A 20,244-nucleotide genomic window follows, 5' to 3' on the forward strand; every position below is an offset into this window, starting at 1 on the left:
CTGCATTTATCAATATTATTTTCTCTAAAACTACAACTTCAGTAAGAAACAGGGCTTTTCTGATATTACAGTATTTATACTCAAATATTGGGAACCACTACTTTGTGTAGATTCACTGACAAATTGCCTGTTTTTCTGGGCAAAGCACTTCAGGCTGCTCTTGGAAAGCAGCTTTATGAAAAATGTTCAACTGCAAATAAAGGAGAGAGAACGGCCTTTACTTGCTGGGGTGGGTTTTTTCATAATGTGATGAGGAAAAAAGCAAGTCCTGAGGGGGTCTGCCCTGGGAGGGGTATTTGGAAAAAGGAGGGTAAGGAGAAGACCCTCTGTAGTTATAATCCCACTAGCTGTTTGTAAGAGAAGCTCTTGCCTGGCTTACAGAATCCTCATTTATTTTTTCTGAAGATGCATAATCATTTGAATGTACATTTGTAATTTATTTATATATAAAATACAATAAACTTGCTAGCTCACATAAACCTTATCCATCTGGAGTAAATTATGGATAATCATATTTTTCTTTATTTTATCAAGTATAATTTTCCATGTGTTAAAACTGAGGAATATGAAGGAATTACTGCCAATCCAAAGGGGTACTCAAGAGTCACTGAAACACACTTAAAATGGTTTCTGCTAGCCTTTATTTGAGAAAAATTTTCACAAAAATCCCCATCAGCACAAGTGAATCTGTATAAATCTCACATGCCTCTTTTCATTAAACAGCAGAAAAATGGCTTGTGACGAGTTTATGACAATGGTGTAACACGGCTTTCTTACACTGCATCACTCTCATATGCATCATATAGATCGTGTTGAATAGGCTCGGAAACAAGACGAAACCAGGCAACACTCTCACTTTTAAAGCTGATTTGCTCTTGCACTAGCCTTTCATCAAAGGCAAATAAATTTACTCTTTAGATAACATCAAGGTGTAATACCAATGAACTTTAAACCAAAAGCACAAATGTCTGAGTTGGTAGTTTTGGCATGAATAGAAAGAAAGGACATGAAAGAATTTTAGTTTCATAAAGTCACATTTGGGAACAAAATCATCAGCAAAATAAAATATTCTCCTCTTCTATTTCCTTCATTGACATTTTGTCAGAACACAGTATCATAACCAACTGAGCAGTTTTCATTGCTTCGAAAAGGGAGAAAGGCACCAGTCAGAAATATGTATCTTATTGGGATAATGGTACAAAATTTCATCTTTAAACGTCTAAGGATTGATTTTAACCCACAAATTTGGTCATTCTCTTTCCTACTTTGGTGTATCCTGTGGTTCAGTATACGCAACAACACAGACCTTCCCAACACCCGCTGCCTTTATGGCAAGGATTCTCAGCAGCACGTATCAACTCTTAACAGCAGGTGGCAGTGTTGCACAGATTAATGAACCGCTTTCATGCCACACCAGAGAAATTCATACAGGGAGTCAAAAGAGGGAAAAAGGCTTTGGGGTTCACAATAGCCGGAACATTAAAGAACAGCCTGAGATTTTGATGACATAACTCACTCCCTCTTCTGCCTTTGTACTTCATCCAAGTCACCTCCCTTGTTAATTCCAGTGTGCCACTTAACTGCAAGCTGTGTGGCCTTAAGTCCTGTAATTCTTGCCACCACAATTACACAAGCCCCGTGACAGTCAGGAGGGTTGTTAAAACAGAGATTACGAAAGGACAAATTCCTACCTCCTTTTCTGGGAGAAGTGGGGGAAATTTCAAGTGGTAGTATTTTTTATAACTGTTTCCAAACATGGTCATTTTTATCTACGTTTTTATTCTTAGAGCGATTCTTGCCTTTGTCTTTATAACATGTATTCCCAAGTATTTAGTCATGATGACCCTCCCGATTTTATGTGTATGTTTTTTATACCTCATGTGTCTCAGGGGGACACAGAAGGATAAGAATTAAATCAGTGACGGGCCATGTAAGAAGACCTGGCTAATTGTACTGATTTTTCCCCTTGGTAGATGTTGTTAAAAATTCAAGCAACCACATATCTGACAAAGGACTTGTATCGAGGATACACACAGAGCTCTCAAAATTCGTCAGTATAAAGAATAATCAGAAAATGAGCAAAGGACATGAACAGACATTTCATGGAAGAAGATGCACAGATGGCAAACAGGCTCATGAAAAGATGTTCAACACCGTCAGCCATCAGGAAAAGGCAAATAAAAATTATAATGAGGTCTCATTACACACATCTATCAGAGTGACTAAAATAAAAAGTAGTAACAGCAAATACTAAAGAGGACAGAGACACCTGATGGGTCATACATTGCTGGTGGGGACAGAAAATGGCACACTCACTCTGGAAAGAGTAGGGTGGTTTCTTAAAAAACTAACCGTGCTGACCACACAGCCTGGCAACTGCCCTCTTCAGCATTCATCCCAGAGAAATGGAGATTTACATTCACATAAAAACCTGCACATGAATATTCACAGAAGGTTTACTCCTAATGGCCCAAACTGGAAAACGACCCCAATGTTCTTCAATGGGTGAATGATCAACTGAAGTGGTACACCCTTACCATGAAATACCACTGAGCAATAACAGAGAAAAAACTATTGATTATCGATACATGCCACGACCTGGATGTACTTCAAGGGAATTATGCTGAGTGAAAAAGTTAATCAAAAGGTCACATACTGTATGATACCCTTTATGTGATGTTCTAGCAATGACAAAATTAGAGAGATGGGAAACAGATCAGTGGTTGCCGGGGGTGGGGGTTTGGGGATAAGGAAGGGCAGTGACGGTGGCTGTAAAAGGGTAGCACGAGGGATCCATGTGATGGAGCTGGGCTGCATTTTGCAGTGGTGGTCACATGAATCTACACATGTAACAGAACTGTGGAGAACTAAATACACGAAAAAATTCAAGCAGTTGTGCACAACTATTTTAATTCTCTAAAATAAAATTTTCTTTAAGAGTAATCTATACTTCAAAGCTCATTTCTATGTGTCACATAGAAATCACCCTTTTGAGACACAGAATTATGAAAGAATATCTATCACCAGAAGCTACCTAAACATTTCAGCTAAGGGCACACAGATCTGAAAAAGGACAATTATAATGAAACAAGTTCCACATGGTCATTCGAATCTTGGTAAAGGAATCAGGGTGGAAGCCCAAGCTAGTGAGCAAGTGGGAGAAAAAAATAAAACATGGTTCAACCAGATCACATGAGGAAACCCAGTTCGAATGCTGGCTTTGGCATTATCTAGGTAACCCCTACTTTTTGTCATAGGTGACTCTAATAACAGTCCTATTATTGCAAAACCAGTCCAAACGCTATCAAGTTAAAAAGAAGTCTCTCAATGACTTGTTGGGTGTTGGGGTAACCCATGTCCTCCCACACCAAGCAAGATCAGTTCTGGCAAGACAGTTCCAGTGTGCCTTGGTGGTGCTGCTGGTAGCATGCCTTCGGCCAGGCGTGCTCCAGGGATGTTCTGCTGGCTGAGAGGCAACGTGGGAGGAGAGCAGGCCTTCTTACTCAATCAACTTCTTGGCCTTGAAGAATCGACGAAGGTAGAAGACCTGCCAAGTGGCTAGTCCAATGAGGCAGAACATCGAAAAGATGCTGAAGTACAGAACCCGAGTGTTTGTTGACTCTACAAAAAACAAAACAAAAGCATAAATGTAATGAAATGAGGCTCAGCAGGCTAAACAATGGCCAGTGGCCAGGGAGGAAAGGCAATTAATTAACTTCATTCTGTCCCTAGGCCTAACAGTAGAATTTTAAATAGCTTCTTCTTAAATTTTCATTATATAAAATCTTAAAAACAAAAAGATTTGTGTATCAAGTACTTATGGTGCTTATTGTGTATCAAGTCCTACCAATTTGATACACAATAAGCGGAGAGTATGGTCAATTGCATATCACAAAGAAATTTCTATTCCCTTGAAAAATCTAACAAAGCTTGTTTTACCTGTAGCAGCAACAGTGAAATAAGCAATTATCTTTCCCGACACCCTGCTCCCACCCCTGCCACCCTTGGCAAAACTGAGAAAAGGGACACCAGAATTTAGAGTTTGGGATCTGACTCCTTAATGGTTCACTTATTGAGAAGTAAGAGTTGCCCCCGCCTCACCATTGGTGTCACGCATCTCCTCCTCTCGCTTCTTCATGTAGGCAAAATCATTAACGATAGACTCTGAGAGGTCTTCTAGGCGTCGCAGCTCCACCTCTAAAGGTTTGAGCTTCTCAACTTTTGCAATCTGGAAAAGAGGAGAATCATGAACCCACTCCCTGAAATAACTGCTCTGGTCAAGGACACAAGGCAACGAGTCGTTTCAAAAGTTTCACCAAACTTAAGCCCTGGCTGGTATAGCTCAGTGGATTGAGCATGGGCCTGCCAACCAAAGCGTTGCTGGTTCAATTCCCAGTCAGGGCATGTGCCTGGGTTGCAGGCCAGGTCCCCAGAATGGAGTGCAACCACACATTAATGTTTCTCTCCCTCTAAAAATAAAAACTTTTTAAAAAAGTTCCACCAAACTTAAAATCTCTTCTGTCATCATTCTAACATATTTTAAATCTAGGGCTTCTTCCCTACCCTACAAATGTTTGTATGTTTCCATCTCAGACTTTTTTACATTTTCTTCTGATTAAAACCTTAGAAGTACTACAACGTGGTACGCTATGAAGATAAACCATCTCCCCAAGATTTCTGACTTTAATAAAGAACTTCATCCTTCCCCTCAAGTCTTGGAAATATACGGTGTTACTAGTATAGTAAATGTGAGAGTCAAAATATTGGTTAAATGTGGTTTTAGAAGCAAAGCCGCCAAATTCTCAACAGCGAGTGCACAGGAATGACAGCGTAGGCATGACTGTGCAGGGAGGAGGTCAGACTCACCCTCACCGGGGCCACATCAGCCTGCGGTTGCCTTCAAAGGGCCGAATGCAACTGTGGGACTGTGTGCATGTAACTGCTCCTTAACAGTTAAGCAAGAGCTCCGTGTTGCTACCAGGTAAAAACAAGGTCCCAGGCCAGATAGAACAAGGTGGAGGGACAGATTCGGCACTAGGGCCTCCTTGTATTTGTCACCTGTGAACTATAACATTAAGATAATTAACTCAGAGAACAAAATTTGAGAACTGTGTTTTGCTCACTTAAATGCCACAACAGCCTTAGGTTTATAGCTCCAGAGTCCAGATGAAGCCTAGGTCTGCTAAAAAAAAAAATGCACTACATTTTGTTTTAAGATTGACATGTGAGAAATTAACTGTCTTCCTTTCTCAACCTAGACATCTATGAGACCTCCAAGATATGACAAGAGCAAGGATTTTTTTTATTCTAATTGTTTTTCTTACCTATCTTAGATTGTCATTTGCTTTTTATTTTTTAATTTATTTTTATTTATTTTAGAGAGAGGGAAGGGAAGGAGAAAGAGTGGGAGAGGAACATCAACGTGTGGGGTTGCCTCTCGTGGGCCCCTCACTGGGGACCTCGCCTGCAACCCAGGATGTGCCCTGACTGGGAATCAAACTTCAACAGTTTGGTTCGCAGGCCCACACTCAATCCACTGAGCTACCCAAGCCAGAGCATCATTTGCTTTAACATGAGGTTATACCACCACCAGAACTTTCCAGATCCTAAACCTCACATTGGTGCTTTTCAACCTTTCTATATACAGAAAACTTCAAAAACTCTTTTCCTACATCTGCTTCTTTACTCCTTGGTTCACCATATGTTACCTACAGGGTCCAGCACGAATAATGCCTCCCCCCCTTTTTATTGCAAAAGTTTATTGCAAAGTCATAAGCATGTAATTCTGTAACATAATGAAGTCACACTCAAGCACACCATATGACATTTTAGGTGAAATGTTCAAATCGCTGTGCACCTCATGCAAGACATTCATGTACCTGACCAACCAGATGAAGCAGGCGTTACTTCTGCTGGACCCTGTATACACCTCTCTACGTTTCCTCCTCTCTTGTCAATTTGCTTTCCTGTACAATTCTTTGTCTCTGTAAAATGTTCACAGCAGTTAACATGGAATGAATGGGAAGAGTTTAAGAGTGTTCTAATGCCCCCTTTGCTTATCTGTAATATTCACTGAACTTGTGAACAAGACGAAACTTATTTAAAATAAAAGTAGAAACTGCTGTTAAGTTTAGGCTATAAAAATTGAGTCAGTACGTACTTAAAATGTAGTGATACACCTAAGTTTTCATTCACTGTATGTACATTTATCAATTATTTGTAAAATGCTCTGCTCGAGGTGATGGTGTGACTGACAGGTGCAGAGCCAGGCTGAGCGGGTATGACACTTAACCAGTGGTTGATGCACTGAGCTAATTCTAGCTGAAACCCCAAAGGCCAGGTTGTGCCATTAAGCTAGAATACATGTGTGATGATTGATTTCACACAGAGCCACAGAGCAAAAGATACAAATACAAGAGATATGTGGTAAACTGAACATTAATCTGTTTAACGTATTCCCTCCTGGTCTATACTTCCCTCTCCAAAGCTTTCTAAATGAGACAGTATAAAAGCAGTGGCACAATTCTTTAGAGATAAATGATTTGAGGTTCCCTAAACAGAAACTTGCAAAAGGAACTGGAAATGAAACTATGGCTGTACCTCTGCCAGTGAAAATAATATTACTCTGAAAAAAGTGTAAAATTTACTCTGAAGACTATTTCTTCTAACCCCCTCCCCCACTTTAAAAAAAATTCTTAAATGACAGTAACCCAAAGGCCAAAAAACTGAAAATGGATGATGGAGTTAAGACTGGTACTGAGGTTGTTTTTGTAGTTTAGAGCCTAAAAAAATTCTGTTCCTAATGCTGCCTTTCTGGTGTTTCATTTCTTTCTTTTAAAGATTTTATTTATTAATGTTCAGAGAGATAGGAGAGGAGGGAGGGAGAGAGGAAGAGAAACATGGTTGTGCAAGAGAAACATCAGTTGGTTGCCTCTTGCACACCCCCAAGGGAACATGGCCTGCAACACAGGCATGTGTCCTGACTGGGAATCGAACCGGCGACCTCTTGGCTCGCGGGCCAGCGCTCAATCCCCTGAGCCACACCAGCCAGGGCTCTTTTCTTTTTTAGTTGTATAAGCAACATATAAATATGTTCTTCTGCTACAGAATTTAAACTATTAAGAAGCAAAGGTAACAAAAACAGGAAGTCCATCTTCATAGTTCCTCCATTCTTATATCCACACATCCCTTCTCTGAGGTAACCATGGTTATGAACTTGGTGTATTATCTTTCTAGACCTTGTTACAAGATACACACGATTTATGCTTTTGTGTGAATATAAATGCACAGAGAAAAATATTAAAAACTACTTGTAAATGGGATTATAATGTATACACTGTTCTATGGCTTGCTTGGGTTTTTTTATTTAGTAAGATCTTCCCCAAAACTTAAGTGCTTGCAGATTCACCCCCTTCTTAACTGCTGCACAGCAGTACATACCGCATACAGGCCACTGTCTACTGAATCATCCAGTTCCCCAACCCGTTTTCTAGTACAGGTCCTACTGACTTTTCATAACCAAACAGCCCAATTCTTGTCATCCAAGTTGACTTTATTACTCAATGAAATTCCTACTCAATCCTGTCCTTAACTGGGTAAATTATTCTCAGACTTCTATGAGTGGGATGACAGTCTCTTTTTCCAAAAAACATCTCTGCCTAGTAACTATTTTTATTCTTCATATTAATTTAAGATCTAGGAAACTTAAAGAATCACCAAGAAACTAAAACAATATTTAAAAGCAACTCGCCATTTCATCATCTAACACACGGATACTTAATGGTAAAAAACAACAATAATGAATATATTTCTAAGCTTAATCTAAATCTAGAAATCAAATCAAAACAAACGTAAAGAGGGTGTTTTTTTGTTTCATTTTGTTTGGAACTTTAAGCTCCTAACAACCTTGTCTGTGTGCTTACTACGTGCAAGGCCCCAGGAGAAATTATGCCGTCCGCTCCTAGAAGCTCATGGTTTGGGAAAGGCTCACACAAAAAGCTCTAACCACAATATAAGGCGTCACATACTAACTTCTACAACAAAGGTGCACATTAACAGTGAAGTGAAAAGAAGGCATGAGATTAACTACAACTGAAAGGATGAAGAAAAGCTTAACAGGAAGTGGCGAGTTGGGACTCACAAGCTGGGTAGGAATTTGGAAGAGATGAAAGAGAAACACATCCAAGGCCAAGGGGAACCTGTGGATCAAAACACAGAGGGAGGAGAGTGCAGGCTGTGTTTAGGAGACCACAAGTATCTACCTGTAAGCAGTCTGATGTGCATGCATGTTTATGTACATGCATGTACTCGTGTGCCAACACATACATGTGCTGGGGGAGGGTGGCACGTAGTAGCTACTTTAAGGCTCAAAAGTTAGGCTGCAGCTAAACTAAGCAAGAGGATGAAGAAGGCAGTATAATGAATTAGACCTATTAGTATATACCAGAATGTGACATATGTATTTTATAACTTGTAATCTCATTTAGTCCTCATACCCTATGTAAGGTGAATATTATTGTCCATAAATTTCTCAGATAAAAAATCTGACTCATGTGTTCTTCTAAACATCTGATGAAGGTAGGCCATTATTCTTCCAGTCTGTCTTCTCTCTTTCACAGCTGGAAGGATGATGTGTTTTGCCAATAGCTTGATAAAAGCAATGCCTATTTGTCAGTGTGGACCATACGTTTTCCACTAGGGGGCAGCATTCCCCTTGCAGGCTGCTTGCTGTTAAATGTTAGTACAAGCGACTTAATTTTACAAATGAGAAAACAAGATATGCACTCCTTTGAAGGGAAGACCAACAGACTCATGGTCTTTTGACTCCCCACCCAGGGTCACCAAAACATTCATTCAGCATCAAAACTGCAAAGCTCCACTGTAAAATGCAAGCAAAACCAAAAACCTGACTTGTAAAAGCACACACACCATCCAAACTACCACCAAACCAACTTCCTTAGCCCTCCTCCCTTCCCTCCTCCCTAAAGCCCTACAGAACTTAAACCAGCCACATAATTAAGACTCCCTCATACATGGTCATATTTACAATGTTTTCAATTTTACCCTTTCCCCATTCTCATTTGGCCCTGAACTCCAAGAAATTTTAAAAATGTATACTTTGTAGCCCCACACACCTGATCCATGGCAAACACTTGTAAATGACCGGTTCTGGCCATTCCACACATACTTCAAAGGAGCCAACTTTCTCACAGCCAAGTGCTACTGGTTCCCTGCAGCATGCGCTTCCTGCTTGCCAAGAGCATTCTACATCTGCTTCACTGGGCATTCACTGTCAGAGACCCACTGCCTAGGAGAAAGTTGAAAGTTCTCTCTACTGTGAGAACTTTCTCATCACTGTCATCAGTAGTGAGAGGTAGTTTAGAAAAGCTAAGTTATAAAGCCTTTCCCTGAATATCTACAGCTCTAAAACAACTGTAGAACTACCCTTCTTAATCAATCATACCCAAATCTGGTACTCCTCGGGATGATATGAATCTAAAGAGCACAGACTTACACGTAATTGTACCAATGAAAGGTGGTAGCTCTGATGAAGTCCTCCTTAAACACATGTGCAACCAGCCTCTAGAGAATCACTAGATTTTTTTCCCTTGGTGGAGCACCGAGGCTCAAGAGAGAAGCTTCCTGTGGTAAGCCAAACTCAGTCAAGTTACTGTTATTGTACCTCCACGCCCTCTACCACAGCCCCTGAAAATCTGAGAAGCATACCATAAATGTGGGGACCGTCTAGCCTAACACAATGAAAACGAGACAGAACTACAGCCAAGGACAAGCCTACTCACACGTGGGGTATGGGAGTCACAGGCCTCTTCACAGAAGCTGAAAAGGTCACTGTGCTAAAGTCAGTCCCATTAATACCGCCAATCTTAGTGCTAAAAGAAATTTAGTAAGATCCATTTACTCTGTCACAGCCATTTGGCAATTTCCAGAAAGGGCAGGAGAAGCACTAAAAGGCTAAAATCCACTGAACTGACCAACTACATGTCGGGTGCCTTAGCCGTGCTATTTCATTTAACTTAGGTCAACAAAGGAATTTTGGATCAAGTACACAGCACCAGAGTCCCTCCTTCCTTGAGGGCATTCAGACACACAGACACTTTGGAAAGTCTTTAGCTGTTGTCTCCAGCTGTTGCTCCAATGAGGGAAACTGTGTTTTTGGTGTGTCTGTTGATAGCAAATGACTGACTAAAAGAACCGCTGGACAGAACAGGATTTTAGTTGCAGTAGAAATGCTGACATAGCAAGAGGGGTCATCCAAGCCCCCGCAAAAAGAACTTATTTATAAAAAATTATGTATTCTTACACATTTAAACTTCAGTCGCCTTCAAAGTACGCTCCTTCTGATGTAATACACTCATCGAGACTTTTTTTCCACTGCTCAAAACAGTTTTTAAACTCATCCATCAATTTTGATGCCTTTTAGTGCTTCTGCTGGTTTTTGTTTGTTTGTTTTACCTCTTCCAAATCAGCAAACTGTTTTCCTCTGAGGACTTTTTACATCCAGAAAACAAACAAACAAACAAACAAACAAAAAGTTGTTTGGGACAAGATCAGGTGACTAGAGAGGGTGGGGCATAGGGGTCATGCCGATTTTGGTCAAAAACTGTTTCACACTAGCATGGTATGGGTAGGTGCACTTGTAAATCACCCATCATGAAACTGGCAAACATTTTTAAAATCTTCAAAAAATTTTCACTGAAAATGAACACAGCCTCTCACAACAACGCCGGCCAGTCCACTGATACAAGATGGGTTCCTAAAAACACTCACCTAATGGGGGAAGCCCGTATGTACTGCAAGGGGCCTGCCCTCCAGAAGATAATTCCAATTTTTAAAAAATATTTTATTTTTTAGACAGAAAGGAAGGGAGGAAGAAAGGGAGAATCATCAATATGTGTGGTTGCCTCTCACATGCCCTGAACAAGGGAACCTGGACCACAGTCTAGGCATGCCCTGACTGGGAATCGAACCACTGGTTTGCAGGCAGGCACTCAATCCACTGAGCCATACCAACCAGGGCAGACAATTCCAGTTTTTGTTTTTTTTTTTTTGGGGGGGGGGGTGTCACCCTTCTCATACACAGCCCAAGAGTCAGAGAATAGGTCACAGGTAGCTCCTTCTTTGTGGGATAGTAATTGTCTTCATTCCCACAACTGCACGATTAGACAGTAAATCCCTACAAACCGCTGCTCTAGTTCACAGACCACAAATTCAAAAGAAATGGCTTGCCATGGCTGGGTGGCTCAGTTGTTGGAGCACTGTCCCATACGCCAAAAGACTGCTGGTTCAATTCCCAGTCATGGCTCATACCTACGTTTGTGGGTTCCATCCCCGGTTGGGGCAGATACAGGAGGCAACCAATCAATGTTTCTCACAACAGTGTCTCTTTCTCTCTCACAAATCAATGGGCATACCCTCTGGTGAGGATTTAAAAAAAAAAGAAAGGAATGGCTTAACTGCCATACTGATTCTACAAAGATGCCCCTCCTCCCAGGCAGAAGAGCAGTGAGAAGTCCCTAAAATACAACTGAGGGAATCAAAAATGCTTTATTTCCGAAGATACAGCATTCTTTCTCTTTAAAGAATTCATACTGCAAGACTATACTTCTTTGCAATGTGGCAACCTTTCTGTCTTCCAAATAATATCTGGCATTTGTATTGTGTTTACTGATTACAAGTACTAGTGCACTTTCCAGGACGACGTGGAATTTCAGAACCATAACGCCCACAGATGTGAGGGAGAGACACGCTGGATGTGAAGGAAATAATCAAATGTGTCATCTCCCTGAATCTAAATACTGATGCCAAAGGGCCCGAATCCTCTAGACAAAGGCTCTCCATTATCTCAAGGGCCTGAAATTAAATGCTTCAAACCCTCCACATGTGCTCTCAGTGCTCCCTGGTAATTAAGCAGGGAGCAAGTGGCTCTATTATCCATTTTCTTGCCACAGGCTCAGAGACAACTAACAGCTATTTCTAAGCAAGGTTAAGGAAGCCTAGCCATAAATTGAGAAAAGGACTGGACTTTGGTCTGTGTCATAACCATTTCTCCTCCGTCTCAATGTGGTCTGCTTTTTTTGGGGGGGGGGGGAGCTGGGGGGTTGCCAAAGAAATAGGTGGAAGGCGTTTCTCGATTAAGAAACTGAATTCAGAGATGTGTTGTAACCGTGTGCGTAAAGAAAGCTCAGGACGTGCCAGACTTCCACCGCAGGAAACAGCGCAAAGGAAGTGCTGTGGTTTGCCTTCTGCTAGGGATTCCCCTCTTGGGTTAAGCAAAAGGTCAGGAAAGATAATGGCTCTTTCCTGGCGCCAACAAAGTCCAAGGATAATAAAGATTCCAGGAGGGATGGGGGTTCTAAAATGCTATGTGCTAGTGACGTCCACATTATTCTCTATGTAAGCTCACGATATTACCATCTGTTTTAGAGGAGAACAAGCTGTCTGAAGTCTAATCAAGAGGCCTGTTATTTAGTATGTACCACCTAATGATAACCGTCACTTTGGGGGAAACATTACAACAGTTGAAGTCCCACATGGCAGGAATGCAGTGAGTGCTTGCTTAGAGGACGGCCTCAGGCTGAGGATATGGCCAGCAGTGGTAACCAAAACCTGAAATCATTTTACCTATTCTACGTCACAACAAATAACTACAGCAACGTTTTTCTTAGTATTTTATACCTTACGATAGCACTTTAATATGTTATCTTATTTAAAGGTAATTAAGATTCTTCTAAATCATGAAAGTTTAAAAGGATTTTTCACTCATTTATTCATTTAGTTTTGTGTGGCTATTTCAGTTTATTGCAGGAAAGAGTTACACTAGTCCATTTAAAAGCAGACCCTAAATGGTTACCATTATGTTATTATATAAGCTGTGAGGTTTTTAAACTTGTGACAAGGGACAGAAGGGAAATTCTACTCACTGTAAGGAAAATTCTCACTTGGCTTCAATAAGCCAAGAGCACTTAAAACCCATGACCTTCGGCTGCCCTTCTCAGCCAGTCCAACCTCGATGAGGAATTGGCCTATGTGCTTGCGCTGGTCACCCTGTAGCTGAATTACTTCTCCACGTTCTGGGTGCTCAATGACAGCACCGTCACAGGCAAATTTCTTCTCCTTTTTTTAATTCTTACCCGAGGACAATTTTTAATTGCTTTTTAGAGAGAGAGGAAGGGAGAGAGAAAGGAAACATCAACTGGTTGCCTCCAATATGTGCCCAGACCAGGGATTGAACTTGCAACCTAAGTATGTGCCCTGACCAGCAATCCAACCCACAACCAGGGCAAGCAAATTTCTTCTTAAACACCTCACTAGTTTCTTTTTATTGTAATCACCACCAATTCCTCAGACAGCAGCAAGAATCTTCCTGCTGTTTCTCTGTTGAACTCTTACATGGATATAATCCTCAGTGCCAGCAGGAAGCAGGTCATTAGCTTTACCTGCATTAGCAAAGGAGCCAAAAGAGTGGAGGTTCTGGATAACAGACATACAATTCCTTTTCCTTCATGGAAACAGCCTGAGGAAGGCTGTGGTGGGAGAAGGGGGAGAGGGGACAGGGACAAAACGTGGGGAAGCAAGAAGGGCTCAAGGGAGCAGTTGCTGAGTCCTCAGTGGCAGCTCAGTGACTGGGGCCTCACTTTACTCTTAAGTTCATCAAATAAAGAGTCTCTCTTCCTTTACTTATTTTCATTAAACTAGCTTGCATACAGAAACAAATCAAAGTATCTACCGGGAACTGTCTTCCATTCACTATTGCATACTTGCTCCTGTTTACTGCTTACAAACACATCGATCTAGTTTTGTTCAACTGAATACTTGAACTAGAAAGAAGAGGAAAGACCAGAAGAGCTGCAATTGTACTACTACTTCCTGCTGCAGAATTAGTCACTTCAGTCTTCTTCCATTTTAGGATATTCCGTTCCAAACCCTGACCAAAGCTACAGCAATTTCTCTGCTTTGTCCCTCCTAGAAAATTCTCCTAAATCACTTAGAACAATTTTGTTTATTTAGTTTGTATTCTTCAAAAGCCATTTACATTTCCTGTACCCCACCTCTTCTTCATGCCCACAGGCTCTGATCTGGGGAAAAATACTCTTATCTCACTGTAAAGATCAGTCCCCTGGTCTTAAACAGTTCTTGTTTTTCAAAGGTGCTCCTGACTTAAGAACCGTTTTGTGCTGCCCCAGAAGTCTGTCATAATAGAAATGAAAAAGGCTCATTCCCCTCCCCCTTACGTTATGCCCATCTCTACTTCCCCACCACCCAAGCAGATGCCAGTTTTTATTCTCTATAATTCTCCCCATCAGCAAAAATTTCTACTTTTATCATGACCCCTAGTCTCTTGCATTTTATTCTTCCGTTTTGTTCTCTTCCTTAGTTTGAAATTATTTTAACTAAAAGCAACTTTTGATATTGTTGTTTCTCAAAGGTAACAGAGATGTTCAAGTCTAAACAGCACTGAATCCACGCCCTGGATGTATACAGGGTGGTGCGAAAGTAGGTTTACAGTTGTTAGTATGGAAATTAATAAATAGTAATGGAGGAAGAAAATTGTGTTTCTTGTACTCACAACTGTAAACTTTTTGCCCCACTCTGTTCAGAGCTGCTAGTCTGGGGATTAAAGCCTTAGAAATCAAAAACAAATCACTTTTCTTACCCATGGACATTAACATTTAGATGAATTCCCGCTTTTACAAGTCATAAACATGCATCTACTTGCTGTCCTGAGAGTGCTAACGGGCATGTGCTTGAATGTTTATCACACCAGCGCTTCTGTGGGACAGTCGGTTTAGTCATCTGGCTGACAACACAGGCAGAATTACTGTTCAGGGCCGTTAATACAACTTTTCACATCAATAAAATTGTTACTGGCTGTCACATGACTGCTGAGAAAACCCATAGCCTTCTGGGCAGAGCACAGCCTGCCGGCCTGAGTAGGGAGGGAGGTTACCGAAACCCGTGGCACAGCACACGTGACCGCTTCCTCCAGCTGTCGGAGCAGGACATACCTCTTCATAATTTTTCGCCTCCACGCCATGCTTCATGTCTAGGATCACCAGTTGGTCAGGTAAACGCCCAGTTCCTGAGAAAAATCAAAGGGTTCATTGTGTGGAATATTTAAAATTCCAGGAAATCACCCACCCACCTCCCTCATCCCAACCCCTCCCCTCTCAGCAGACAGAAACAGATGAAACTCCTCCCCAGCCTCAGCTGCAGAAAATCCCTGGCTCTGGCTAAAATCCCAAGCATCCCAGACAAAGCCCCTGTCTGTGTGGGGCACCGGAAAGCAAAGAGAACACGCTGCTGTCCAGCATCTTCACGCAGGCAGCACACAAGATACTGCAGCTGGTACTACAGGGGAGCAGAATAAGAGAAAATGCACAGGCTTACTGGAATTAGAAAAAAACACAAAAGTCAAAACCATACAAAACTGGTGACACATATAGACCAGGAGTGGACACCAACTTAGGATGAAAAGTACATTTCCACATCTGAGAAGGTTGTCCTCTCAAATTTTGAGAAAAGGATTACTAGTCATATATTAAGCTTGGATTTACTTAATACAAATATGAGTACTGAAAAGAACACAGGGTTTATCTAATATTTCACTTTAATTCAAACATTTTGATCAAGGTAAGGCCACTTTAATACCTAAATAAAACATCACAGGACTATTTCCACAAAGCCCTTGGAAAGGGAACAGCCCAAGAAAAAACTTGACAATAAGAGCACAATTCTCAGCGATGCTTCTTAAAGTGAGAAATGTCAATTTGGTACAGTTGGGCCAACACAGCAATGTTCATATGAAAACAGATGATCTGATTCGCCTTGATCAAGCAGGAATTCTAATCTTACATCATCATGTAGGAGAAAGGGAAAGCCTCCGAGAGCCCCAGGAAACTGCTCAGCCCCATCCCCTGGAATCCAACTCATTATTTATAAAATTAAAAAATGCTTGCATGGAAAACAGTGCCACTTAAGCAGTGGGGCTCCTGATACCGTAAGCAACAAAGACAGGTACTGTACCTTCTGCTGCCTGAGAGGCACTGGATATTTTCTGAAACAGACTGAAGTCAATTCAGTAACTATCCACTGAGAACTCACTGGAGATTACAATCTCTGCCTTCAAATAATTTGATAGGGATCTAAGACATGTACATGAATAACAGCTACAGTGAAAATGCAAAGCAGTATAAAACTTTAGGAGAAAAAAATGGTTTAGATAATCCCAGTTATGGAGCAAAGATTAGAGAAGAAAAGAGATTAGTTGTGGATGAACTTCACTAAAGTGAAGGTCACAGACAGGACAAAGTACTCTAGGCAGGAGACAAGCATAGGCAAAGTTCTGGTATTAAAATTTGTATGGCAGGTTTAAAAGACAGTAAGAAGTTCTTTTGGCTACATTAGAAAAACCAATTTAAAATCAACAGAGATAAGACTGAGTAGGTAAGATTAAGAAAGGAACTATAACAAGTCACAAATGGCTTCTTCGGCATTTAAACCATTAAGTCTCTAAAACAAAACAAAACAAAACAAAACGAAACAGGCATCCAGACAGGTCTCTTCTCCCCACTCTGATGTGAAATCCTGAACACAGCGCTGCCCACAGATGCAATGCAAATTTCTGCTGCTCCTTCCTCATTTAAACAGTTGTGAAATCCAAGCAGCTCACAACCCTACCTGGTCCACATGATCAAGATACTCTCTTCCTAAGAGACTCTTTCCACTTTCCATTTGCCACATCATAAACATCGGCACTATTCAAACACAAGTGAAACCACAAAACCACTCAGATTGGTCTGAGCCCAGACCATACAATCTCCTGCACAGAATAGTTTATCCTCTTAGCTAACATTATGGCCATTAAAGGGTCCCCTCCATAAAAAGACCCTGCAGTAACTTCTCTCTACATTTACCTGGCAAAAAGACAATCTTTTAAAAGGTGCTTCCAAGACTAGTAGGTATGTGGTCTCCATATCAGAATAAACTAGGAACACAAATGAAACTAGAAATCGAGTGCTTACTGTAATGTGTCAATGTGCATGTACGTAATATGTGTTTTATGTATTATATATGTATATATAAATGTATAAAATATATATGTATATATAACTTATATGTGTGCACATATTTACCTTTCTCTACACACACATACACACAGAGAAAAAAATTAGTTCCTAGGCATCTATATACACATCATCAGCATATAATAAAGAAATTCAGCCCTGGCTGGTGTAGCTCAGTGGATTGAGCGCGGGCCTGTGAACCAAAGGATCGTGGTTCAATTCCTAGTCAGGGCACATGCCTGGGTTGCAGGCCAGTTCCTAACAGGGGACACACGAGAGGCAACCATACATTGGTATTTCTTTCCCTCTCTCCTTCCCTTCCCCTCTAAAGATAAATAAATAAAGTCTTAAAAAAAAAAGAAATTCAGAACAAAAGGTATGTTTAAAGTTATGTTTAGGTTTAGTGTTAGGATTAGGTTAAGGTTTAGGGCTAGAATTAAGGGAGGTTAATAACTAGGTTTAGGGTTAGGGTTAATTTTAAACTTTCTTTAATACTGGAAATGTAAGATATACATACATTTAAATAACACTGGCCGTGTTTTATATACATCACACATATCTATCTAGATATAGATCTTTACATGCTTAAATTCAATCTCTATCCTTAAATGCCTAAATCACTAACTTAACCTGTAGGTGATGTTGTATTTAGAGGAAGCAATGTTAACCTCTTTGTTGTTTCTGAGACATGTTCAGCGTCTCAAAGTGTCTGGTTTTTCTCCGAAGTCTTTATTACCACCTGACCTATATTTGTTTATTGTCTTTTTGCTCCAATGAAAAGGTAAGCTCCACAAGAGGACAGACTTCCATTTTATTCATTGCTACATCCCCAACACCTAGAAAAGTGCTTAGTATACAAGGCACTTAATAATTACTGGCTGAATTATTCAACTGACTGAGAAAGTAAGCAGGTTAGAGAGTTGAGGAAAGCGCTCTAAGAGAACTGACAGAGAACTCGGGTCTGCATGGGGGAGAGCATTCCAGCCAATGAACAATGTGACAGGTCTAGAGGGCAGAGCCAGCCCGACTGGCCGGGGCCTGAGGAGCAGTGGAAGGTAAGGCTGGAGGGAAGGGGCAAAGGTCACCAAATGCCATGCTACCTGAAATCCCATCCAGCTCAAAAATTCTGTCATCCTAGGTTTCATTCTACAGAATAGGGATATGACTGCCACTACAGAGAAGGGGAAGCTTTTGAAAAAGGACTGACAAAATGAAAGATACGTTTTCGGAGATAAACCTGGCACCAGTATCTCGATATATTAAAAACAGGGATATCAGTTAGAAGACTAATGACATAATTCACAATTCAAAAATTAGAGTTCAGGTTTGTGTGATGATAGATACAGAAGATACTTTGAAAGAACTATCGGCACAACCTGATGACAGCCTAGAAAAGACAAAAATAATCATGAAATCACTGTTAAAGTCCTTTACTTTTCTATTCTTAATCTATTATTCCATTTACTTCAGGCGAACTCCCTTAGCTTTTAGGCTCAAATGACGCACTTTAGATCAAGGGAGTCAATTCTCAGTTAATTGTCAAAAAACAGCAAGTTGATCTGCTCTTCCTGGTACCTACTGGTGCTGTTCACCAAAGTGTTTATTCTTCTTCTAGGATTTTATGTTCTGACCCTTCTATAAATGTAACATTGCCAGGAGTCCTTTTGCCTCCATATGAAGAAAGCCTGAGAATAAAGTCAAAAGGAGGCGTGGAAAGGAAGTGCTAGAAGCATAGATAGGTCGAGTTCCAACAATCCTGTTAACACCCCAATATCCAGACAGGCCTGAGGTCGGCAACACACTGAAGACTTCCCAGTTCCAGAGAGTTCAATGGTCCTTCTCTTTTGGCTAGACTGAGTTATGTGTTTTGTGCCTTGTAGTCCAACGGGGTCCCAACTAATATAACAAATATAAATACATACAGCTTTTAGAATCCAGTGTCCTTGCAGTGAAAGAATAGGAAGTAAAGGGGAATCTGCTTTTTCACCAGCCACTGGACATAGAAACCATCGAGTAATCAGCCTGAAAGTTACTATGGGATCTTGGCCTTGAGATGCACAGAAGAATCCACAGCAAGATGTTAGGACTAGGAAATAACAAGTGCTCTAAAAACCAAACCTGCTTCTGACTTTGCAGGTTGTAGAATAATGTTTTATTCAATGTTATTTTGTGATAATGTTGATGAAACACCATAGGAACTTAACTTTTGTTTACATCAAATAGCCTGTGGTAAAACTGATTTAATTACACATCATTTTCCTTAAAGTTGCAGAACCTATCAACAACATTAAGTGAGGACTTACTGCATTTTCTAGCATCTATCCCAATTTAAACTCTTATCATTCAAGCCACGGATGTCACACCATTTAAGAAATGCCTATTCCTGCACGTGAAGAATGCCACTTTCATTTATTTGGGTATGTACCCAGCAAATACAGCTCTCATTTCCTCTTTCTGCTGGCCTAAGAGAGAAAGTTCACGCTCTACCTAACTTGAGAGAAGACGCCTAATTCAGGGACAGACAACACTGATTACTTACCCTTGCTCTCAAAACACACTTCGAACATGTCATAATCTTCAGTGGTAAAGGCAAATTTCCCCTTGGTTGCATCCTCCTTGGAGTATAGGATATGGCCAGCAGAATCTGTGATCTAAAATAAAAAAGTAAAAACTTAGTAAGAATAGGCGCAAGTAACACTCAGGAAGAAAACTGGAGAAATGGAAAGAAACACTGTCCACAAAAGACAGTTGACATTTTTTATTATGACAAGTATGTTCCAACCATTCCCAGAGACAGGAGTTGAATTAAAGGATGAAACCCACATACGGCAAAATTCATTCAAACAGCCTATCCACACCATATGTTAAAATCGGTTGCCACTATGGAATAACAGTTGAGATATAAACTGGGTTTAGTAACAAAGGTTCGCTTTACGAAATACAGAAAAGTATCATTTCCCAGAAAGGGACATGCCACAAAAATAGAAGTGGACAATTACTAAAAAGATATAGTACAAAAAGGATAAAGACAAAGGAACACAGTTCTTCTGTGAAATAACCCTTGATGGGGTTGAGGTGGGGTGGAGACTGGAATGGGACCCCTGGTACACAGAGTAGGAAAAGGCCTATGCACACAGGAGGAAATCTCTGGTAGATATAT

General features: G+C 40.7%; 1 protein-coding gene across 1 annotated transcript in view; it reads right to left on the reverse strand.

Annotated features, from left to right (window-relative positions):
* Positions 1–624: 624 nt before the first annotated feature.
* Positions 625–20,244, reverse strand: part of TMED10 (transmembrane p24 trafficking protein 10) — a 41,385-nt gene continuing 21,765 nt past the window's right edge. The window contains exons 2-5 of the mRNA XM_053673390.1: positions 19,624–19,735; positions 15,027–15,100; positions 4,102–4,228; positions 625–3,621 (exon numbers count right to left, since the gene is read on the reverse strand). Of these exons, the coding sequence (XP_053529365.1) occupies positions 3,500–3,621; positions 4,102–4,228; positions 15,027–15,100; positions 19,624–19,735 (435 nt within the window). The 3' untranslated portion in view covers positions 625–3,499. The remainder of the gene's footprint in view (positions 3,622–4,101; positions 4,229–15,026; positions 15,101–19,623; positions 19,736–20,244) is intronic.

Source organism: Artibeus jamaicensis, unplaced genomic scaffold (genome assembly GCF_021234435.1).
Source record: "Artibeus jamaicensis isolate MK-2021 breed Jamaican fruit bat unplaced genomic scaffold, CSHL_Jam_final contig_851, whole genome shotgun sequence".
NCBI lineage: Eukaryota > Metazoa > Chordata > Mammalia > Chiroptera > Phyllostomidae > Artibeus > Artibeus jamaicensis.